General features: G+C 36.7%; 1 protein-coding gene across 1 annotated transcript; it reads left to right on the top strand.

Annotated features, from left to right (window-relative positions):
- The first annotated feature begins 1,215 nt into the window (after window positions 1-1,215).
- LOC139966526 (U4/U6 small nuclear ribonucleoprotein Prp3-like) lies at window positions 1,216-17,661 on the top strand. Its single transcript, XM_071969649.1, has 14 exons — window positions 1,216-1,370; window positions 2,980-3,189; window positions 3,778-3,890; window positions 4,343-4,522; window positions 4,993-5,237; window positions 5,854-5,953; window positions 6,740-6,931; window positions 7,690-7,791; window positions 8,629-8,794; window positions 9,811-9,954; window positions 11,431-11,530; window positions 12,110-12,342; window positions 13,385-13,462; window positions 14,737-17,661. Exons 2-14 carry the CDS (start codon window positions 3,045-3,047, stop codon window positions 14,949-14,951), a joined length of 2,013 nt encoding a protein of 670 aa, XP_071825750.1. The 5' UTR covers window positions 1,216-1,370; window positions 2,980-3,044; the 3' UTR covers window positions 14,952-17,661.
- The last annotated feature ends 8,096 nt before the right edge of the window (window positions 17,662-25,757 follow it).

Here is a 25,757-nt window from a genome sequence, read left to right as displayed (position 1 = left end):
TACTATAGGTCATGTTTGGGGTGCACTTCTCATTGTCTACTAGGGTATAATGCCTACTCTCTTTTCTAAATAACAATCGTCACCATAACTGACTTTAGCAGTAAATATCATATGTTTCATAGAATTATAGTGGAACGCTGAGCTATAGAAACAATGCTTGTGCATCTTATCGTTTACTACTAAAGCAAAAACAAATTGTAGTAGGAACAATGAGATTAGGCGAAAGTTGTTAGGACTTCAAACTTGAAGTAAAAAAACTTAACATGTAATAAAAATAAACAATAGTTTAGAAAAGTTTCTTGACTTGATTAAACGGTTAAAATCTCGCTAATTCGTGTGTGTGTGTTTGTGCGCGTGTGTGTTCAAAGCATGTATAGGTTGGTGTGTAACTATATGCTATATGCGTCATTTAGGACTAACCATGCATATACGCAATACTAGTACTATTACAATCACACATTATACTTATTCATAATGACACATATAGAAACAATCAAATTATAACACAAGTTTTGAACACACACAAAACAAAACACACGAGAACAAAAATAAAATAGTCGAAAGCAAGTAAATAGCGATATCAACAAACAAAACAAAACACACCCATACCCACGCACACGCACACACACAGATCTTTTGCCTTGCAGTAGCAAGGGGTTAATGTTTCTCCTGTTAGTGCAAGATATCCTCTCGTTGGCCGTCCGCTGGTCATTTATATTTGTATTTAGGGAAATTATAAGTCACTTGATTGCATTATTCCAAATTTTTTATCGAGTTTATATAATCCCATTAGTGCCGTACGCAAAAAAAATAATAAATTGATAAGGTAATGTTTGTTCTATTGAATAAATTGTGTTTCTATCGGATAAAATCCAGGTTAGTTTGAATGGTGGAACACAACTTTTCTGAGATCTCGAAGTATTATTCTTTCTAGAAACTTTGCCACTTTCTATCATGTTGACATTTTGAGAATGATACTTTTCTGGAAATTTTGATATCAGAATTCCGATTTTTTTATTCATGTTGTTGACACAAACAATTTTCGCAGTTTTCATTGAAAATATAAGATATGATTAGAAACGCGATTTACTCTTTCTCTGTAAAATCGAGAAGAAAAAAAGCACAGATAGTAACTCTAAAAGATTTTGAAAAATAGTTACTTGTGACGTTTAAGTTTGGTTGCACCACACTATTGAGCTAGCTGATAATTTCTTCAAATATGGTCACACACGTTTCCAAAGGAAGCCTGCAAAACACACGCGAGGACCACGAACAACCAGTTGAAAAACTGGTGTCCCATTAATTAACAAATGTTGCAAGGAATTAACTTTCATAGCAACGAATGCGAAATTCCAGCAACAATTTTGGTGGTAAGCGAATTCCTGTGATTATTTTAAGACTTAACATACCAGTATTAGTAATCATAGGTGATGCACGTTAAAAGCCATTAAGTAATGCGAAACGTTTGCAAATCGTTGTAGACTTAATGCTGGGTAAGCCTAACGTTAGGCTAACACTAGTAACAGTAACACTACATCTTAAAGCATTGCGTTCTTTGGTACAAGTGGTGTGTTTGTGGTTAGGATCAAGTGTTGGCATAACTTAGGGGCCCCGAAAACCATACCCACAACGCTCACACTCAATAACGGTAGAAAAGGGATTTTGATCCATTGTAAATTCAATCACAGTATTAAGGAAATGGTAGTCATGGTAAGGGTAGGCTATGGCCTCTGTTGCATATGACCCAGACTGAAAATGGGTTTTCCTTTGCATTGGGAACTCAAAAGGAAACTGGATATGTGCAGAAAATACTAGGCCTAAGTCTCAGCTAAATTTGTTGCGCGTAAACTTGCAATTGACTACTTTTGGCTTATGCATGACACAATCATGAAGTCAGTGCAGCAAGACCCAGCGGTATTACTTGAAGGCCAAATGAAAATAATGTATTGATAAGAGTATAAAGTTATTTAAGATTTCAATAGTTAGTATAGTAAAGGCTTCATAATTGACGCACCTTCATAATTGATGCACCTTAAATTATAACTAGCAACGATACAGCACGCAACCTAACCTTTTTACAGCGAAGCAGTGTTACATATTTCATGAGTTTTAATCCTTTGTATGTGCTGATCAAATTGTGGTTTTTTAATCTTTTAACACCCTCCCCCCAGTTTTGCACATATTTTTGGCATATAAAAATCTTACTTCCTAAAAATAACTAAATTTACCTCAACACGATACCATTACTCTCTGGGACTTAACATTTGTTTTCCTTTTTTGTCAGGTGTATTTACAAAGTTTAAAAATGTCCAGATTTGGGGATAGTTACAATAGTTGTAATTATTCTAACTGTACATAAGACACTGCTTTTAACTTCAAATTTTGTACCAGTGTAAGGAGCCTTCAGAACAATTGTGTCACAAAAGGGAAGGGGAGCCCTTCCTTTTGACCTTTTCCCAGACAGCAACAACTTGTTTACAGTTTGGCGTCTTACTAATATTAGATCTGCATTTATCTGTGGGCCTGCGCCAAATCTAATGAGAGGTTCTTACACGCAGTGTGTAATATAAAAAATTGAAAGATTACCTATGAAAACCCACTTCCCCAGCACTGCCAGCAAGGCACTTCCAACATTGTGGTAAAATCCTAGGCCTACTGTACTTGTTCAAATGCTGAGTATACTTAGCATACAGCCTTATACAGAACACAATTTTAAACCATGCATTAGTTTTACCACTATTATCAAGTTTTGGTTGGTAAGTATGGAATTGTTTGACCCCAGAACTGAATAAGTGTATCCCAGCAAGACAAGCTTAAATGTAGCTAAAATAAAAAGACTTCAGGGAATTCCAATCAGGACCATGGTAACAATATGCTGCTTTCCTAAATATTGAAATATTGAATCTCATTGAGCTCAGAAAATTGTTTTAACATTCATGCAAGATGGTTCTCAAGACGTTTTTTTCTTTGCTTTTGTAGGTTTTCAATGTTCTTGTGAGAATTGGAAGTAGTCTTTCTATTCAGTGACTCTTCTTATATCAACAATGTCTCTTTCAAAGAGAGATTTAGAGGACTTGAAGCCAGCAGTTGATGAAACCTTACGACATGTGTTGGGATTCTCAGACTCTGCTGTGGTTACCGCTGCTCTCAATTGTGTGGCCAAAGGAATGAGTAAAAGTAAAGCAATTGGTAAGCATAAAACATTCAAACTTTGCATTCAAATTTATAATGATCAACACAGAATCAGAAATAGAATCAAATGAGATTACTATGCAGTGTGGTTGTTTGTCTTGAAAGCATATGTAACTTTCGTTATGTTGATATGGCTGAGAAAGTAGGTATATTCCAGTGTTGTATGTTGTATTTACTATGACTCAGCTATTGACATTATACTGATACAGATGTGAGCTGCCAATGTACTGATATATAGCATTAAGTTACCTACTTTGTTCACAAATAGTACATTGTATTGTACAGTATTGCAAGTAACAATTCTGCTTTCAACTTTTTATATGTATCAGTTTTATAACCCAAGACACAGACTTCAGTGAGCCAATAATAAATAGTGTACCTCTAGTGGTCGATAAGAGAAAACGTACATCAATTTGCTTAAATTTATCCTGAATTCTGAGTGTCCCTCAATGTAGGCTTTATGTTCAAATACCAATATTATGCTTGGTATTACATTTGGTGTTGTTTAGTTGAGTGAATATCCATGCTAGTAGTTTGCATAATTTGTATTGTTTATGCCATTCCTACTTTAACAAATAATTGCAGATATGCTGACTCCATTGTTGGAAGAATCAGCACCAAGATTTGTGGAGTCCCTGTTTGCTACGATCAGCCAAAAACAAGCCGCACTGAAAACTAAGAAGCGATCAGCTGTGAAGGTGAGTTGTATCAGTCTGCGTCGGTTAATATTTAACATTATTTGTATCCCAGTTTCATTTATTCCTTTTGGGTATCATTGAGAATAGTTACAAAGTTATTAATTTAACTGTTTGATTTAAAATCATGATGCAATATCCTTTACCAGTACCTTAATCTACATACTTTAATCAGTAGCATAAGACTAATTCTCTTGCTTACTGCTCAAGTTTGGTGTGAGCATCCTTCATATTAGCCCACTGTTTGTGATGTTGCCATACTCAACCCAGACTCATATGATTGAAGTGAAATGATAAAAAGAAGATGAACAGTCAATGTGTTGTATGTGAGACTGAAAGATCTGAAGGTTTGGCGTTACATCTAGTTTTGCTATGATAACTTGTAGACTCTGTAAATGTTGATGTGTTTAATGTGTATAAATATACATACATGTTAAATATATTTTCTTGTGAAGGATGAAGACCCAGGAAGACCAAAGAGGAAGAGATTGTCTCACTTCACAGATGATGAAGAAGATGAAAAGTATGTTCCTGCAATGGATGATGCGGGCCAGCTGTCATCCTCCCAGATCAAGAACATGATGGAGGCAGCCCGTCAACAGATCATAGCTGGAAGAACACAGCGCAGTGGATTGGTAAGATGATGCTAGTTAGTAGCCAGTCGGTCAGTCTTGATGTTGTTATTCGTTATTGAAATAATAATAGTACTTATGAACAGAGTTTTACAGATTGAAATAATACATCCTCGTATGCATATCCATGACATACTTTATTTCATGATATTGAACAAATATCTAATTTGGTGAACCAGTATCTAGTTTGACATTAATGTATACTGCAGTACTGGTTGGCATGGGTTGTAAGGCATTTTATTTTCGTTATCCTATATTTTTTGCAAAATTATCTGTCAATAAAAATGAAATATATTGGATAAAGATCAAACTAATGATACTTTCTGATTGACCAACATTCACATCTTACCCAAGATCCAAACATACAAGATTTACTGACATAGACATGTATGTGCCTGGTAACGGTAGAGGCTTCTCTTATTTTAAATTCTTCGTGGACAAAAAAAAATAAAAATTGCTTTTGACTGTCACAGCCTTCAGGTAGGAAGGTCCCCACAACTCCTGCTGCACCAGCCCAACACATCCCTACTGTCTCTGAAACCCAAGCCCTTGTGAACGATGCCATGCAGAAGGTACAAAGAGCCGCAGAGATACAGGCCCGTATCAAGGCCTCTATGGAGAGCACTGGACTTAACAAGCAAGCAGCTCCCCAGCCTGTACAGTCTGAAGAGCCTCCCCAGCCCAAGGAAGAAGATGGGAAGCCTGTGGTTTTGGCTGTGTGAGTACTCATTAATTGTAACAGAAACTGAAAATTTCTAAGTGTGTCTGGCCAACATTGGGATTGTTTTGTGTTGAAAGAAGATGACAGATGTTACTTAACTTCCAATGTGAGAGTTCATCCTTTAAGTCACTTTGATAGTAGATGATACATCATCAAGCTATGGGTACCTTGGTGTATGTAAAAAGCTGTATGCCTGTACATACCCCTCTGCATGGTATGCTGTTTCTCTAGAGTACATGTCAGTATAGTCGATCATATTATTCTGCTTCAGGTAGCCCTCCAATTTTAACACTGTTTAGTGTTTACCACTTATGTGTCAGTGGTTGCTGTGTTGTTACTGTACATTGTTGAATTGATTGCTTTAATGAAATCATGTTTTGGCATTAAATGTTGAAAACTAGCCATTAGTAGAATTTCTTTCAAACTTTTTTTGAAGATATTTCACTTCAAACACCTATTAACATCTGTTCTGATGTATGACAGCAGCATTATACAGCTCTGACTCAAGTTTGGTATTAATGCAGTTTGTTACCATTGTTAGATACATGTAGAGTTTTAAAATGTTTAATAAAACAAATAAACAAATTGTTAGCTATTTTTTTCATACTTCCAGACCAACTGGTCCCACTGACTTGATCCTTGATGAATATGGCCGCACAGTGGATGCACGAGGCAGAGTTATTCAACTTCCAAAGTTTGTTCCAACAATTAAGGTAGGTCACTTTATGTACTCTAAGTGTACATGCTGAATGTTTCCAGTTTTCCCAAGGTACATACCCCAATTGTCTATGCCTGCTTGTTCACTAAGAAATGTTTCAGATGACGTTATATGCTAAGATGGACTAAAATTTGTTCTGCAATGGTACTACCTTCCTCTCTAAGTATATTTAATATCGCCAAGGTCCAAAAGTTGCAGGAAAAAACAATCAAGTCGTCATTGCTTGGAAGTATGATTCACTAATAATAGCTAACAGTTTGTGAGCAAAGTCTGTGACAACAGTGTGGAATCTGATCATGGTTTTCTCAACATTTACAACAACAAAAACTATCACGTCTTTTTAATAATGTGACTGTCAGATTCGCATGACTACGATAAGCCAAAAAGGAATGATTTTGTTACATATTATAATATCTGTTTGTATATTAGTAATTAGAAAGCATATGGAGCTTCAAAAATTTTTTTGCTTCACCTCAAGCTTTGTTGTTACATTGTGGCATCAAGCATTTACATAAAGTTGCATCCATCAGGATTGGTAGTGTCCTCTTCTCTATGTGCAAGGGATCCTTTATGCTCTAATCATATTTTAGCTTTTTCAAGGAAATTGCGGAGTAAACAGTGTTTTTTCACTTTGACAATATTAATATATCTGCATTATTCACATTCTTTTCCTTTGTTCCTCTGCATATGACCCATAGAAGTTTTGGTGGAATTGACTTTATTCACACGTAATCCATTCTCGAAGTGATAGTATGTCACCCTTTTATCAATTCTCCTTTAGGCAAACATCAGAGCAAAGAGAAGGGAGGAATTCAAAGCCACACAGCAAGAGAAACCACAGGATATAAATCCCAATTCTTCCAAATTTTTTGACGCACGGCTCACTGGTAATCAAGAACAGAGAGCAAGAAAAACATTCAAGTTCTTTGAGCAAGGCAGATTTGAAAGAATAGCCCAGAGAATCCGAGCAAAAGTAAGTAAATTAAGATTAGTAGCTGGATTCCATCAAAGAGCGCTTAAAATGATGGTTCTAAGTCAGGAAAGGTGGATGCATTGTTATGTTTGTAGTTATAGCTGTGAGAGTAATACAGTCCTGTTTGGGCAGCAAAGGAAGATAAAATGGAAACATCTATTTTCAAAAAGATGAGCAACTGTTCCCTCATTGCCAAGTTTTAAAACCGCTTGTTTTTTTGATTTTCACAAGTGATTGGTACTATTCGATAGTAAAGTCAAGCTTGAGCTGTAAAGTTTTATTCCATTATCTATAATGGAGAAATTGGGGAAAAAATGTTATGTACATGTGACGCTGACATGGCAAAATGTCTGGTTAAAAAATTAGATAAATCATTAAGGATTTGTGGAAGAAAATGTGGGATGTGCCTAAGATTGTATCGGTGCATTGTTGTTGTATAATCCTGACATAGCAGAAATATTTTATTAAATCTGAAACATGTCAACTTTTGTTACAGACCATCTTTGCACAGTTCCTATCAGTGCAGGTCACACAAAGTGTCAGTTACAATAGTCTTTTGTTATCATGAGTCAAAACTAATTGAAGAGATCATCAATCAAAAAACAAAAAAGGGAAAACTGCCAATTTTTTTTTTTCAATTGACCAAATCGTTCTCGAAAAGGTTGCAGTCATTCTGTGGTAAATCTCCACATTTTGTTTCTACGAGTGGTGTGATGGTTCTAGCTCATGTTGTATCATTTTCTCCTCCTCGTTCTCAGTCTCAGTTAGAGAAACTGCAAAACGAGATAGCTCAGGTAGCCAAGAAAACCGGAATTACCTCAGCAACGAAACTGGCCCTGATCACACCAAAGAAAGAGTTGGTAAGTTTGCGAGACTTTGGAGCCTTTTGGAATTGAATTTGTAGCGAGGGACACAAAAACGATGTTGAGATTGATTAAAGTTTGGAAGAGTAAAGTCATCATTCAAAGTTGAAGAGGAAAAGTTGGTAATATCTCTAACTAAAGAGATGTAATGTTTTAAAGATAGTCATAGTTTTGTATAAAGTAACTCATGACGCTCAAAAACCAACTTTAATATGTATGACCATAAATTACACTGGTAAACAAGTTATTCTCATTCCCTGGAAAATTTTAAAAATGTCTTCTTTATACAGGGTTGTAAAGAACATGCATAGATTTGTGACCAGAAGCCTGAGGTTCCGGGCCCAGTGTGCAAAATAATGTGAAGTACCCAGGGGGAACTCTGTAATGTGTCCACCCTCCATACCACCCCTATTCCCATTCCCCTTACCTTGCCCCCTGTCTAACACACCCTTCTCTCTGGATGGGACTGTGTAGCTACCCATGTGGCTTGAAGTAGTTCATTTCTTTCAACATTTTCAAAACAGCTTTATTCAATTCAAGTCCACTCATTGGAAATGAAATCTCCTGACCCCATCACTATTTCAGCAAGTGGTCAGTTGGTGGAGTATACTATTATCCATGTGATATAGAGGAAAGCAAGCCTTCTGCCTGCTTGCCAGAAATGACAAGGCTTGAATAAGCTTGAGTTTCCCACAATTATAGTTTTAAGAAGTTTTCAATGGAGTCATCTGGTTTCCTTACCAAATTTTATTCTAACATGATAGGTTTCTTTTGTTTCTCTTTCCATTCCTGGCTAGTATTGTCTTCATTGCTCTAGTTTTCTTTCTTCGTCAGAGTGGTACAGAAACACCGACTGTGGAGTGGTGGGATTCAGTCATACTGCAGTCAGATTCCTACGATGATATCCAAGAGGGAGCACATGGCTCGGACAGAAAATCTGAAGACAAGTTTACCGGGATAACATACCTGGTTGAACATCCTATACAAATGCAACCTCCAGGTAAATACATGGGTCAAAATATATCTCACTATCTCAAATATTAGGGAAAGAATCTTGTAACTCACTGGTTAATGTCTAGCTTGCTATGGCCATGCCCACCTGTTGTGCAGTTACTGTGATATAGATTTGGTCTCGCCATTGTCATACAATGAATGTTGTCCAACAGTATAGTGTGATGTGAGAACTGTAAAGTGGTTGGGGTTTGGATGAGGGATACCATTAACTGCATTTCCATCTTAAAGCAGCATTTTGCGTTGGGTGGCTTTTTTCCATTTTTTTAACATGTGCATCAATTTTTTTACATGTATCAATCATAAAACAGCAATCTAAGATACCATCCAAGTTTCACCCTGCCAAGAGCGTTAATTAGCGAGTAATTAACGATTTATGTCGATAAATGAGAAGAGTGTCCTCGACAAATTTCACAGTGAAAATTAATCGCATACAATTCCGCCAAACCCACTAGTTTGAATTCAACCAATCAGAGATGCAGGTTTAGTTATGAGCCGTTGCTAAAAATAGATTCAAGACTTCGCGTTGGTTGTACCAGGGAGTTGTTATGCAACTCCCTGGTACAACTGCCATATAGACTGTACACAAATCAAGCGTGGTGTTATATTACGTATCTGTCAATGACGTTCGTAGAGTTTAAATATTCATATTATGGGCGAGGTTTATTAGGTTCCCAACGGAAAGTATCTTGGAGAACAACAAAGTTGAAAGTTGCAAATTTTTCGACTTTTATGCCACCATTTGAAGTAAAATATAAATAGATTAGCTAGTTATGTATGTCGTTATGGCAAAGTGGAATCAGTGAGGTTGAGAAAAATCGTAGAAAAGGACGCAAAATGCTGCTTTAAAGCAACAGTTCGAATGCAATCTCAAGATCTGACATCTGACATGTCATACTTCCATAACTATTCAGCTTTGAACTAATCTTGCAAAATAAGTAGCCCTAATGTGACAACAGTTTATTCCAATCTGTCACGGCAACTCCTCTTTATTCCCGCTTGTAGCTGAACCAACCAAACCGGTCGAAATTCCTATCTACTTGACAAAGAAAGAACAGAAGAAACTACGCAGGCAGAGAAGGAGGGAAACTCAACGTGAGCAGTCTGAGAAAATCAGATTGGGTCTTGAACCTCCACCTGAACCTAAAGGTGAGTGCTTTGTGACCTCTAATGTGAACATATTAACCCTGAACCTTAAGGTAATAGATTTGTGACCTCTACTATGAAAATATTGACCCTGAACCTAAAGGTAAGAGGTTTGTGACCTCTAATGTGAAAATGTTGACCCTGAACCTTAAGGTAATAGCTTTGTGACCTCTTAACGTGAAAATATTGACCCTGAAGTTAAAGGTAGAGTTTTGAGACCTCTACAATAAAAATATAAACCCTGAACCTTAAGGTAATAGCTTTGTGACCTCTAACGTGAAAATATTAACCCTGAAGTTAAAGGTAGAGTTTTGAGACCTCTACAATAAAAATATAAACCCTGAACCTTAAGGTAAAAGCTTTGTGACCTCTAATGTGAAAATATTAACCCTGAACCTTAAGGCTACAGATTTATTACTTCTAAAGGGAAGCATTGACTGTGAACCTAAAGGTAAGAGCAGTTTACCTCTAATGTGAAACGTCGATCCTGAACCTAATGGTAAGAGATTTGTTTCCTCTTTGAGGGGAAATATTGCCCAATATTTTAGTAAGTATTAATAATGTTTACAGTCAGTTTGAAGTTATAGAACTCCAAAGTCATTTCAATTTTTATAAATAAAAGGGCATGTTTGCAGTTAAACAGAAATGTACAGATTTTAACCAAATTTGTAATTCGTTGTGTACTCAATGGTCTTTCCCAAATGGAGATTTGGAGGCATGCTGGACATCAGAAGCTTTGTTTCAATCAAACTTCTTTTATGTTCCAAAATTGATTACATTTCTGATGTTTGAACTTGTCAAATAATTGGAATTAACTACCTTATACTGACCAGGTTCATCCAAGTAGACTCTATTGGAAGTTACCACAAGCAAAACATGAAATTAAAGTACCAATCTGCCCAATCAGTTCAGATTTTCTTGTCTACTGAGGACTTTTCAAGTTTTTTATTCAGTACCCTTCTTAAACTGGTCGACTTTCATGCCATATTCCACTGAAACCCTGATTCCTTTCAAGCTATATAAACACTATTTTGTTCAACACTAAAATTACAGATTAAATTATTAATCTATCTAAATTAGTTTACAGATTTGTCTGTGAATGTGTCTTATGTTTCAATTGTTTTGTTTTATATTTCTTTCATAACCCAATTCCACTGCTTACCAGATTTAATCAGTTTACTTGAGAATCCTCTGTACCTATTGTAAGAGTTTCCTGTCATTTGAAATTAAACAGAATTATTTCTCTGTAGTTAAGCTGAACAGTTTATGATATCTCCCATGTGACCTTCATTCTTATTTGGCAAAGTTAAAGGCGATAGTGTGATGTATTGACGTTGCTTAAACATTAAAAGACTTTCTCAAGATCTAAATCAGTTGAAAAGTGGGTTCTTTTCAAGCACATCTGATTGTGACTGCAAAAACACTACAAATACACCCTGCTGCCTTTAAAGTAGTCTTATCATGTTCTTCCTTCACTAGTCCGTATGGCCAACCTCATGAGAGTCTTAGGAACAGAGGCCGTCCAGGATCCAACCAAAGTGGAAGCCCACGTCAGGGCACAGATGGAGAAGAGGCAGAAGTAAGTGTTTCATAACGGCATCGTGTGCCTGGAAGATGGGTGGAGAGGATAATAGTTGTAAATGGGAATTAAGTATGAAGTATGCTAATTGGGGATGGGGGAGGGATGTCCTGGTTTAAGTGACCAAAAAAATGACCAAATAAAAACATACAGTAGCCAGTAATGCAGTTTTGCAGGATAGAGGCACCATGTTTGTTTCAAGATCAATGACATTTTCTTGGGTCACTTATGCAAGAGAGGTATGAGGAAGGGGGAAGGGAGGGGTATTTCCATCTTAGCATCAAGGGTCCACTGCCTTAGAGAGATCTCAAGTTTGTCTATGAATTGTGTTGTAATTTTTCATATCTTCCTTTTGACCTTTGCAATTAACCTTCAATGATATTTTAGTGTCTTCCTCAGTCATGTCTGATTCTTTAATTGTTGTCACTAGTTTTTTAGGAGTTTAGTACCCATATAAGAATCTGGTGAAAAACTACAACTGCAACCAGTGAGCAGACACCAGGAAGAAAAATAACCTAGAAGTAACCTCTGTATCAATGCAAGCAAACCTCACACATGTCCTCACATTTTATCTTTCAGAACTCACGAAGAGGCAAATGCAGCTCGCAAGTTGACAGATGCTCAGAGGAAAGAGAAGAAAATGAGAAAAATCAAAGAAGACACCAGCTTAGGAGTCAACGTCGCCCTCTATAGAGTAAAGGACTTCCGCAACCCGGCAAAGAAATTTAAAGTTGAAGCCAACTGTAAACAGCTGCATATGACTGGAGCAGTGGTACTACATAAGGATGTCAACGTTGTGGTAGTTGAAGGAGGTAGGTAGACAATTCATTACATTCCTGTTGTAAGAGGTCATAGGTCAGCAGAGGCTGAATCCTTGTAAACATGATGTCTTCACAAGAGAATACGTTGACAGTTTTCACACATGGCATGTAAATTAAGGTGACCAGACGTCCCCGATTTTCGGGGACAGTCTCCGATTACAGTGCGCTGTCCCCGATGAACAAGTGTCCCCGAAAATGTCCCCGATTCGTCAAAATGTTCAGGAATTTCAAAAATATCCCACATATTAGTAAAATAATTGTAAAAACAAAATTTAGTCAAGTGTGCAGTCGCAGAACGGAACAGGTTCAGGACCAGTGTAAAGTGGAAACACTGTTTAAAATATGCTAGATCGATCTAGCCTAGCACTCTTTCGACTTGGCAACTACGGCGACACAACGACACTTCTAGTGTGAGCATGAGCAACTCACAAGCTCTCAAAGAACCACGTAAATTAAGTGACTCAATTTCATCTAAAAAAAGCTACACTTTTGAAAATAAAATTGATTTAAATAGTGCTTCTAAGTAACACCATTTTACATCTAAGCACCTTAGGCACTTGAAAATTTTCCAAAGGGGAGGGGGACACCCCCTCCCCTTAGACCCCTCCCCCATATCAGTCACGCAATAAATGTCCCCGATTCCAGTCAGGAAAATATGGTCACCTTAATGTAAATGCTTACCATTTACAAGGAGTTCAGAAGGCCCATTGCTTATGTTGGCAGTCAAAGGTTATTTGCATCTATGTGTGCGGTATCATGTATGCAGTTATTGTTTCAGTCATTGATTGTCTATGCCACATACTGACAAGAGGCATAGTGTAAAGTAGGTTACATCAATAATATCATTCCGACAGTTTGCTCTACATGATCCATTTTATGAAAGTGGCAGGCGTCCTTGAATATATCTCCAGTACTGTAGATGACAATTTACACACACAATGCCAAATTTAAGATCCCCCAAAGTCAATCATTGAGACCCCAATGCAGATTTGATTTAATAGAGTTGCTTTTTTTTTCTTTCTTTTATCCGCAGGTCCCAAGCAACAAAAGAAGTTTCAGCGTTTGATGCTGCACAGGATTAAATGGAATGACGATAAGAAGAAAAATGATGGTGAGATATGTTTGAAGTCTTCTACTACAGGTTCAGTTTGTTCAATGAAAAGCATAAAATTTCACACATAAATGAGAGGGACAGTGAGATATGGGTGGGACAGTGATATATGTTTGAAGTCTTCTACTACAGGTTCAGTTTGTTCAATGAAAAGCATAAAATTTCACACATAAATGAGTGGGACAGTGAGATATGAGTGGGACGGTGAGATATGTTTGAAGTCTTCTACTACAGGTTCAGTTTGTTCAATGAAAAGCATAAAATTACACACATAAATGAGTGGGACAGTGAGATATGGGTGGGACAGTGATATATGTTTGAAGTCTTCTACTACAGGTTCAGTTTGTTCAATGAAAAGCATAAAATTACACACATAAATGAGTGGGACAGTGAGATATGAATGGGACGGTGAGATATGTTTGCAGTCTTCTACTACAGGTTCAGTTTGTTCAATGAAAAGCATAAAATTTCACACATAAATGAGTGGGACAGTGAGAATTGAGTGGGACAGTGAGATATGTTTGCAGTCTTCTACTGCAGGTTCAGTTTGTTAAATGAAAAGCATAAAATTACACACATAAATGAGTGGGACGGTGACATATGAGTGGGACGGTGAGATATATTTGCAGTCTTCTACTACAGATTCAGTTTGTTCAATAAAAACATAAAATTACACACATAAATGAGTGGGACAGTGAGATATGAATGGGACGGTGAGATATGTTAGCAGTCTTCTACTGCAGGTTCAGTTTGTTCAAGAAAAAAAGAAAAACATAAAATTACACACATAAATGAGTGGGACAGTGAGATATGAATGGGACGGTGAGATATGTTAGCAGTCTTCTACTGCAGGTTCAGTTTGTTCAAGAAAAAAAGAAAAACATAAAATTACACACATAAATGAGTGGGACAGTGAGATATGAGTGGGACTGTGAGATATGTTTGTATTCTTCTACTGCAGGTTCAGTTTGTTTAATGAAAGCATAAAATGACACACATAAATGAGTGGAACAGGTAACTTGGTCGTGTCTACATCTGTAAATACAAAGGACACCTTTGTGGAGAAAAGGGAAGCAACAAATAAGGGGAGGGAGGAATTTACAGTAAATTGAAAGAAATCATTTTTTATTCCAGCTTTGGGAACTGAATCACATGTCCCTTTCTTGCTTATTTCTGTTTAAACTTTGATCAAATGGTGTGTCATTACCACTCTATGAAGCAAAAACTTAATCTTTTACAATCATGTGACTGGTCTCTATTTCATTTCTTTTCAGACGACGATGACAATTCTGATGATGAAGGAGAGAGTAGGAGCAAAAAGTGCCAGTTGGTTTGGGAGGGAATGACGAAAGAAAGACACTTTGGTGAAATACGGTTCAAGCAATGTCCGACAGAAACCATTGCCAGAGAGTTCTTCAAGAAGCATAATGTAGAACATTACTGGGCTCTCTGCCACAGCCAGGCAATCTTAGAGAATACTGACATGTGATGGAGATATTGCTTACTGCAGAACGGTGGTAGAGGGCTGGAAGGGACTGACAAAATGCTGGATAGAATTGTGATGCAACCAGTTTCCAAACAGCATGAATACCGTTGAGTGTTAACGACGAGGGAGTTGTTACTTGCAGAAAGTGAGGCAGTTGAACTAGTGATGATACAGTGAAGGAATGTGTCACCCTTCTGGTTCTCAGTCTGATGTCAGGACAGTCGCCGGTGTGATCATGTTTACAAGGTCCGAAGTTGTGTTTGGTTGGACATGACAAAATTCGATTCAGTGCATACAGCTGTATTCTGGTGGTTGACACAAGCTTGCTGGAGAGAGAGGTTAAAGAGGTTAATAATGTAGCTGGACTCGTCATCTGTTGTTTTAGTCCATAATCATCGCCAAAAAAATATGGAAAGGAGACACAAACCCAACTATAATCATTAGCCTGCATTATAGAGATAACTTCCTCAAGCAGCTACGCAGAATCTATTTCCATGTTGAATGTTCCTTCTGACTTAATATGAGGCAAACAACAAACAGAAACATGAAAGGTATCAGAAACCAAGTGGAACAATGACACTATCACAGGTGTAATGACAGCTTCCAGACAAAAGCATTTAAACATGGATATCTCCTAATCTGAGAAATAGTTTTCATAGTTGGCTGTTTGGGAGAGTTTTTCTTCACGAAAGATCTCTATCATGGATGGGGTTAAAGGTAACGATTGGGTGTCTCCTTTCGACTGTTGATATACCGCTATTTATTTGTTTCAGATCAATTCAAAACATTTTTAAGAGTGAGGACTTTATTTTCCAGAGGCCAGAGTTTTTAATCCTTTTCGTCAGTAACTTCTGTGATCTTTAAAAAGTTTTAAAGTGAGTCTCATATCAAAGAATCATTTTAGGTAAACAACCCCAGATATTTATCTTTGAAGGCCAGTTATAACGCCAAACATTTCCTTTTCAAGTTGTAATTACTTTGTTGTACAAAGATGTGTGAAATAATCTTTCATATTCACACCTTTGTAGTAATCTGTTTAACAGAGTGTGTGATACCCTATCACAAATCTTGAATAATCATATATGATAAAAACTTACTTTCGTAAAGTGTAGAATGTATTTGAAAACAGACACAACCCAAACTACCATCATCACTATTGTATGTGATAAACATGCTTGTGAGGAACATTTCCCCCTCCCCCCCCCCAAAAAAAATAATAGTAACCTTGAAGAAAAGTCTTCTATTTGGGAGATAATAATTCATGCATCATGGCATCAAGCAGCCATTTTGTCAATTTGTGAAGACACACTACCAGAAGAAATTTAAATATCCTAGATTTCCTTTGGTTATATTTTTGTGTCATGTCCTCATGGTAAGAGCAAGTAATATCACTACTCAAAACAAAACCAATATTAGTCAGTGATGAAAACAATATTTGTCAAACAATGTTTACAGAAAATCAAGATATATTTACAGAAAATCAAGAAATGGATAACAAGTCTCATTTAAGTTTTTAGCACAAGTGATACTGTGACTTCAAGCCTTTTAGCCAGTGGTGCACTGTTTCCCGATAAGCCAATCAGCCCTGTGCTTGGGTGTCATGGTCAAATCTGGAATAGATGTTATGACTACTAGATTTACTGTTCAACATGTATATTGTAGATCATTTATCCGATCAGAGACCCTTTATGATCCCGCTCCTTACAACACAATGTTATAAACATAACAGAAATATGCATATCCTCAACCTACACCAAGGTGATGGGAGAAGACAAACTAGCTCTTACCAGTATTATATGTAAAGCAAAATCCCCCATGATTTTTTTTATATAAGTTAAATGTTACTTAAATAAAAAATAAGGGTGTCTTTAAGTCCAACCACCTTGAAACATTTTGTAATTTTCTTTATTTCTTTATTTTTCTTTTTTTTTCCTTAACTACCTAGAAGTTGTTACCAGTTCGGGCTAGGTTAGTCATAAATCAGAATACAAGCGTTTTGACCCGCAGGGTGAAACTGAAGAGAACAGTCTTCCTCCTCCAACAACCACGAATCACTGATAAGTGAATTTGTTTCTATATATTTCAAAGTTGTGAAGATTCTCGAAGTATTTAGATTTTTTTACATGATACTAAAATGTTGTGATTTTGTCTTTAATGACAGCTAAAGGTTCAATCGCCAAGAATTTTTACGTGGTTCAGGTTGATAAATAGGGTTCAATGAGATTAGTCTGGTGTTTCAAATGACCTAAAACTGGTCAATGAATTTAAACTAAAGTATCCCGGGTTACTAATTATATCTGCAATACTTTCTTGTTTTAATTAAAAAGCGACCTTTCATTTAAGAGTTTATTTTGCCAAAAGACAAGCAAGATGATGCTGACAACACGCCACTGATGTCTTCCGGTATTTTAACTAGGTATACCTTTTACCAAGGCAATTCAACCCGGGCATCACGCTTTACATGGAACACTCTAACCATTGATTGTGTGTCCAGAGGTTCAACGTTTCAAACCACTAATGAAATTCGAGCGAATAATGGTATTTTCTTTACCCGGTAGGTATTCGAGGGGTTGCCACTTATCCTATAACGCATTTTTTGGAGTGATTTGAAAAGTCCTGATTTTGTCCGAAAATCGTCAAATTTGAGCAGAAAATGGCAATTTTCAAATTTCGGTCAGGATGCTCCCCATAGATTCTCTGGTGATGGCGATAATATAACATTTTTTTTTACCGGAAGGTATGCTGATGATATGGTGACATGATGATATGGTATTCAAATTTCAATTTTTTTCGTCGGGTTAGGGCGACATAGTAGCATTTTCTTTACCCGGAAGGTAGTCGAGTTGACCCCACATGGCCTACGCATGATTTTCGGAGAAATTAAAAAAGTCAAAATCACACGGGTATAGCCTTTCAAAATTGTCGAATTTTCGCCAAAAATCAGAGTTTTCAAATTCCTGTCAGGATGGTATATCAGACACCCTGTACACACCCTTTCCGATTTGGATTTGGGCCAAAAATGAGAGGATGATATAACAGACTCCCAGCACCCTGTACACGCCCTTTTCCGAGACAAAAGTGGCATTCGACAAAGCTTTAGTCATTTAAATTTGATATGAAATGACGTCAAGATATGGTTATTAAATTTCATTTTTCCACCAAAATATGAGTGTTTATAATACTCTTTTCACATGGAATGGAATCAAAAGGGCACCACACACCGCAGGTACAATTTTGGGAAAAATTAAAAAGGTCATGATTTTGGCCAAAATCGAGCAAAATCATAAGGGTATAGCCTTACAAAATTGTCGAATTTGAGCCAGATTCCTGTCAGGATGATATTACAGACTCCCAGCACCCTGTACACGCCTTTTCCGAGACAAAAGTGGCATTCGAACAAGCTTTAGTCATTTAAATTTGATATGAAATGGCGTCAAAATATGGTTATTAAATATCATTTTTCCACCAAAATATGAGTGTTCATACTACTCTTTTCACATGGAATGGAATCAAAAGGGCACCACACACCGCAGGTACAATTTTGGGAAGAATTAAAAAAGTCGTGATTTTGGCCAAAATCGAACAAAATCATAAGGGTATAGCCTTACAAAATTGTCGAATTTGGGCCAAAAATCAAAGTTTTCAAATTCCTGTCAGGATGATATTACAGACTCCCAGCACCCTGTTCACGCCTTTTCCGAGACAAAAGTGGCATTCGAACAAACTTTAGTCATTTAAATTTGATATGAAATGGCGTCAAAATATGGTTATTAAATATCATTTTTCCACCAAAATATGAGTGTTTATACTACTCTTTTCACATGGAATGGAATCAAAAGGGCGCCACACACCGCAGGTACAAATTTGGGAAGAATTAAAAAAGTCGTGATTTTGGCCAAAATCGAACAAAATCATAAGGGTATAGCCTTACAAAATTGTCGGATTTGGGCCAAAAATGAGAGTTTTCAAATTCCTGTCAGGATGGTATATCAGACACCCTGTACACACCCTTTCCGATTTGGATTTGGGCCAAAAATGAGAGGATGATATAACAGACTCCCAGCACCCTGTACACGCCCTTTTCCGAGACAAAAGTGGCATTCGACAAAGCTTTAGTCATTTAAATTTGATATGAAATGACGTCAAGATATGGTTATTAAATTTCATTTTTCCACCAAAATATGAGTGTTTATAATACTCTTTTCACATGGAATGGAATCAAAAGGGCGCCACACACCGCAGGTACAATTTTGGGAAAAATTAAAAAGGTCATGATTTTGGCCAAAATCGAACAAAATCATAAGGGTATAGCCTTACAAAATTGTCGAATTTGGGCCAAAAATCAAAGTTTTCAAATTCCTGTCAGGATGATATTACAGACTCCCAGCACCCTGTTCACGCCTTTTCCGAGACAAAAGTGGCATTCGAACAAACTTTAGTCATTTAAATTTGATATGAAATGGCGTCAAAATATGGTTATTAAATATCATTTTTCCACCAAAATATGAGTGTTTATACTACTCTTTTCACATGGAATGGAATCAAAAGGGCGCCACACACCGCAGGTACAAATTTGGGAAGAATTAAAAAAGTCGTGATTTTGGCCAAAATCGAACAAAATCATAAGGGTATAGCCTTACAAAATTGTCGGATTTGGGCCAAAAATGAGAGTTTTCAAATTCCTGTCAGGATGGTATATCAGACACCCTGTACACACCCTTTCCGATTTGGATTTGGGCCAAAAATGAGAGGATGATATAACAGACTCCCAGCACCCTGTACACGCCCTTTTCCGAGACAAAAGTGGCATTCGACAAAGCTTTAGTCATTTAAATTTGATATGAAATGACGTCAAGATATGGTTATTAAATTTCATTTTTCCACCAAAATATGAGTGTTTATAATACTCTTTTCACATGGAATGGAATCAAAAGGGCGCCACACACCGCAGGTACAATTTTGGGAAAAATTAAAAAGGTCATGATTTTGGCCAAAATCGAGCAAAATCATAAGGGTATAGCCTTACAAAATTGTCGAATTTGAGCCAGATTCCTGTCAGGATGATATTACAGACTCCCAGCACCCTGTACACGCCTTTTCCGAGACAAAAGTGGCATTCGAACAAGCTTTAGTCATTTAAATTTGATATGAAATGGCGTCAAAATATGGTTATTAAATATCATTTTTCCACCAAAATATGAGTGTTCATACTACTCTTTTCACATGGAATGGAATCAAAAGGGCGCCACACACGGCAGGTACAATTTTGGGAAGAATTAAAAAAGTCGTGATTTTGGCCAAAATCGAACAAAATCATAAGGGTATAGCCTTACAAAATTGTCGAATTTGGGCCAAAAATCAAAGTTTTCAAATTCCTGTCAGGATGATATTACAGACTCCCAGCACCCTGTTCACGCCTTTTCCGAGACAAAAGTGGCATTCGAACAAACTTTAGTCATTTAAATTTGATATGAAATCGCGTCAAAATATGGTTTTAAATATCATTTTTCCACCAAAATATGAGTGTTTATACTACTCTTTTCACATGGAATGGAATCAAAAGGGCGCCACACACCGCAGGTACAATTTTGGGAAGAATTAAAAAAGTCGTGATTTTGGCCAAAATCATAAGGGTATAGCCTTACAAAATTGTCGAATTTGGGCCAAAAATCAAAGTTTACAAATTCCTGTCAGGATGATATAACAGACTCCCAGCACCCTGTACACGCCTTTTCCGAGACAAAAGTGGCATTCGAACAAACTTTAGTCATTTAAATTTGATATGAAATGGCGTCAAAATATGGTTATTAAATATCATTTTTCCACCAAAATATGAGTGTTTATACTACTCTTTTCACATGGAATGGAATCAAAAGGGCGCCACACACCGCAGGTACAAATTTGGGAAGAATTAAAAAAGTCGTGATTTTGGCCAAAATCGAACAAAATCATAAGGGTATAGCCTTACAAAATTGTCGGATTTGGGCCAAAAATGAGAGTTTTCAAATTCCTGTCAGGATGATATAACAGACTCCCAGCACCCTGTACACGCCTTTTCCGAGACAAAAGTGGCATTCGAACAAGCTTTAGTCATTTAAATTTGATATGAAATGGCGTCAAAATATGGTTATTAAATATCATTTTTCCACCAAAATATGAGTGTTTATACTACTCTTTTCACATGGAATGGAATCAAAAGGGCGCCACACACCGCAGGTACAATTTTGGGAAGAATTAAAAAAGTCGTGATTTTGGCCAAAATCGAACAAAATCATAAGGGTATAGCCTTACAAAATTGTCGAATTTGGGCCAAAAATCAAAGTTTTCAAATTCCTGTCAGGATGATATTACAGACTCCCAGCACCCTGTACAGGCCTTTTCCGAGACAAAAGTGGCTTTCGAACAAACTTTAGTCATTTAAATTTGATATGAAATGGCGTCAAAATATGGTTATTAAATATCATTTTTCCACCAAAATATGAGTGTTTATACTACTCTTTTCACATGGAATGGAATCAAAAGGGCGCCACACACCGCAGGTACAATTTTGGGAAGAATTAAAAAAGTCGTGATTTTGGCCAAAATCGAACAAAATCATAAGGGTATAGCCTTACAAAATTGTCGAATTTGGGCCAAAAATCAAAGTTTTCAAATTCCTGTCAGGATGATATTACAGACTCCCAGCACCCTGTACAGGCCTTTTCCGAGACAAAAGTGGCATTCGAACAAGCTTTAGTCATTTAAATTTGATATGAAATGGCGTCAAAATATGGTTATTAAATATCATTTTTCCACCAAAATATGAGTGTTTATACTACTCTTTTCACATGGAATGGAATCAAAAGGGCGCCACACACCGCAGGTACAAATTTGGGAAGAATTAAAAAAGTCGTGATTTTGGCCAAAATCGAACAAAATCATAAGGGTATAGCCTTACAAAATTGTCGGATTTGGGCCAAAAATGAGAGTTTTCAAATTCCTGTCAGGATGATATAACAGACTCCCAGCCCCCTGTACAGGCCTTTTCCGAGACAAAAGTGGCATTCGAACAAGCTTTAGTCATTTAAAATTGATATGAAATGGCGTCAAAATATGGTTATTAAATATCATTTTTCCACCAAAATATGAGTGTTTATACTACTCTTTTCACATGGAATGGAATCAAAAGGGCGCCACACACCGCAGGTACAATTTTGGGAAGAATTAAAAAAGTCGTGATTTTGGCCAAAATCGAACAAAATCATAAGAGTATAGCCTTACAAAATTGTCGAATTTGGGCCAAAAATCAAAGTTTTCAAATTCCTGTCAGGATGATATAACAGACTCCCAGCACCCTGTACACGCCTTTTCCGAGACAAAAGTGGCTTTCGAACAAACTTTAGTCATTTAAATTTGATATGAAATGACGTCAAAATATGGTTATTAAATATCATTTTTCCACCAAAATATGAGTGTTTATACTTCTTTTTTCACATGGAATGGAATCAAAAGGGCGCCACACACCGCAGGTACAATTTTGGGAAGAATTAAAGAAGTCGTGATTTTGGCCAAAATCGAACAAAATCATAAGGGTATAGCCTTACAAAATTGTCGAATTTGGGCCAAAAATCAAAGTTTTCAAATTCCTGTCAGGATGATATTACAGACTCCCAGCACCCTGTACAGGCCTTTTCCGAGACAAAAGTGGCATTCGAACAAACTTTAGTCATTTAAATTTGATATGAAATGGCGTCAAAATATGGTTATTAAATATCATTTTTCCACCAAAATATGAGTGTTTATACTACTCTTTTCACATGGAATGGAATCAAAAGGGCGCCACACACCGCAGGTACAATTTTGGGAAGAATTATAAAAGTCGTGATTTTGGCCAAAATCGAACAAAATCATAAGGGTATAGCCTTACAAAATTGTCGAATTTGGGCCAAAAATCAAAGTTTTCAAATTCCTGTCAGGATGATATTACAGACTCCCAGCACCCTGTACAGGCCTTTTCCGAGACAAAAGTGGCATTCGAACAAACTTTAGTCATTTAAATTTGATATGAAATGGCGTCAAAATATGGTTATTAAATATCATTTTTCCACCAAAATATGAGTGTTTATACTACTCTTTTCACATGGAATGGAATCAAAAGGGCGCCACACACCGCAGGTACAATTTTGGGAAGAATTAAAAAAGTCGTGATTTTGGCCAAAATCGAACAAAATCATAAGGGTATAGCCTTACAAAATTGTCGAATTTGGGCCAAAAATCAAAGTTTTCAAATTCCTGTCAGGATGATATTACAGACTCCCAGCACCCTGTACAGGCCTTTTCCGAGACAAAAGTGGCATTCGAACAAGCTTTAGTCATTTAAATTTGATATGAAATGGCGTCAAAATATGGTTATTAAATATCATTTTTCCACCAAAATATGAGTGTTTATACTACTCTTTTCACATGGAATGGAATCAAAAGGGCGCCACACACCGCAGGTACAAATTTGGGAAGAATTAAAAAAGTCGTGATTTTGGCCAAAATCGAACAAAATCATAAGGGTATAGCCTTACAAAATTGTCGGATTTGGGCCAAAAATGAGAGTTTTCAAATTCCTGTCAGGATGATATAACAGACTCCCAGCCCCCTGTACAGGCCTTTTCCGAGACAAAAGTGGCATTCGAACAAGCTTTAGTCATTTAAAATTGATATGAAATGGCGTCAAAATATGGTTATTAAATATCATTTTTCCACCAAAATATGAGTGTTTATACTACTCTTTTCACATGGAATGGAATCAAAAGGGCGCCACACACCGCAGGTACAATTTTGGGAAGAATTAAAAAAGTCGTGATTTTGGCCAAAATCGAACAAAATCATAAGAGTATAGCCTTACAAAATTGTCGAATTTGGGCCAAAAATCAAAGTTTTCAAATTCCTGTCAGGATGATATAACAGACTCCCAGCACCCTGTACACGCCTTTTCCGAGACAAAAGTGGCTTTCGAACAAACTTTAGTCATTTAAATTTGATATGAAATGACGTCAAAATATGGTTATTAAATATCATTTTTCCACCAAAATATGAGTGTTTATACTTCTTTTTTCACATGGAATGGAATCAAAAGGGCGCCACACACCGCAGGTACAATTTTGGGAAGAATTAAAGAAGTCGTGATTTTGGCCAAAATCGAACAAAATCATAAGGGTATAGCCTTACAAAATTGTCGAATTTGGGCCAAAAATCAAAGTTTTCAAATTCCTGTCAGGATGATATTACAGACTCCCAGCACCCTGTACAGGCCTTTTCCGAGACAAAAGTGGCATTCGAACAAACTTTAGTCATTTAAATTTGATATGAAATGGCGTCAAAATATGGTTATTAAATATCATTTTTCCACCAAAATATGAGTGTTTATACTACTCTTTTCACATGGAATGGAATCAAAAGGGCGCCACACACCGCAGGTACAATTTTGGGAAGAATTATAAAAGTCGTGATTTTGGCCAAAATCGAACAAAATCATAAGGGTATAGCCTTACAAAATTGTCGAATTTGGGCCAAAAATCAAAGTTTTCAAATTCCTGTCAGGATGATATTACAGACTCCCAGCACCCTGTACAGGCCTTTTCCGAGACAAAAGTGGCATTCGAACAAACTTTAGTCATTTAAATTTGATATGAAATGGCGTCAAAATATGGTTATTAAATATCATTTTTCCACCAAAATATGAGTGTTTATACTACTCTTTTCACATGGAATGGAATCAAAAGGGCGCCACACACCGCAGGTACAATTTTGGGAAGAATTAAAAAAGTCGCGATTTTGGCCAAAATCGAACAAAATCATAAGGGTATAGCCTTACAAAATTGTCGAATTTGGGCCAAAAATCAAAGTTTTCAAATTCCTGTCAGGATGATATTACAGACTCCCAGCACCCTGTACAGGCCTTTTCCGAGACAAAAGTGGCATTCGAACAAGCTTTAGTCATTTAAATTTGATATGAAATGACGTCAAAATATGGTTATTAAATATCATGTTTCCACCAAAATATGAGTGTTTATACTTCTTTTTTCACATGGATTGGTATCAAAAGGGCGCCACACACCGCAGGTACAATTTTGGGAAGAATTAAAAAAGTCGTGATTTTGGCCAAAATCGAACAAAATCATAAGGGTATAGCCTTACAAAATTGTCGAATTTGGGCCAAAAATCAAAGTTTTCAAATTCCTGTCAGGATGATATAACAGACTCCCAGCACCCTGTACACGCCTTTTCCGAGACAAAAGTGGCATTCGAACAAACTTTAGTCATTTAAATTTGATATGAAATGGCGTCAAAATATGGTTATTAAATATCATTTTTCCACCAAAATATGAGTGTTTATACTACTCTTTTCACATGGAATGGAATCAAAAGGGCGCCACACACCGCAGGTACAATTTTGGGAAGAATTAAAAAAGTCGCGATTTTGGCCAAAATCGAACAAAATCATAAGGGTATATAGCCTTACAAAATTGTCGAATTTGGGCCAAAAATCAAAGTTTTCAAATTCCTGTCAGGATGATATTACAGACTCCCAGCACCCTGTACAGGCCTTTTCCGAGACAAAAGTGGCATTCGAACAAGCTTTAGTCATTTAAATTTGATATGAAATGACGTCAAAATATGGTTATTAAATATCATGTTTCCACCAAAATATGAGTGTTTATACTTCTTTTTTCACATGGATTGGTATCAAAAGGGCGCCACACACCGCAGGTACAATTTTGGGAAGAATTAAAAAAGTCGTGATTTTGGCCAAAATCGAACAAAATCATAAGGGTATAG

The sequence above is a fragment of the Apostichopus japonicus genome, chromosome 4 (assembly GCF_037975245.1).
Source record: "Apostichopus japonicus isolate 1M-3 chromosome 4, ASM3797524v1, whole genome shotgun sequence".
Taxonomy (NCBI): Eukaryota; Metazoa; Echinodermata; class Holothuroidea; order Aspidochirotida; family Stichopodidae; genus Apostichopus; species Apostichopus japonicus.
The sequence above is the reverse complement of the archived record's forward strand: the minus strand, read 5'-3'. Positions and strand labels throughout refer to the sequence as shown.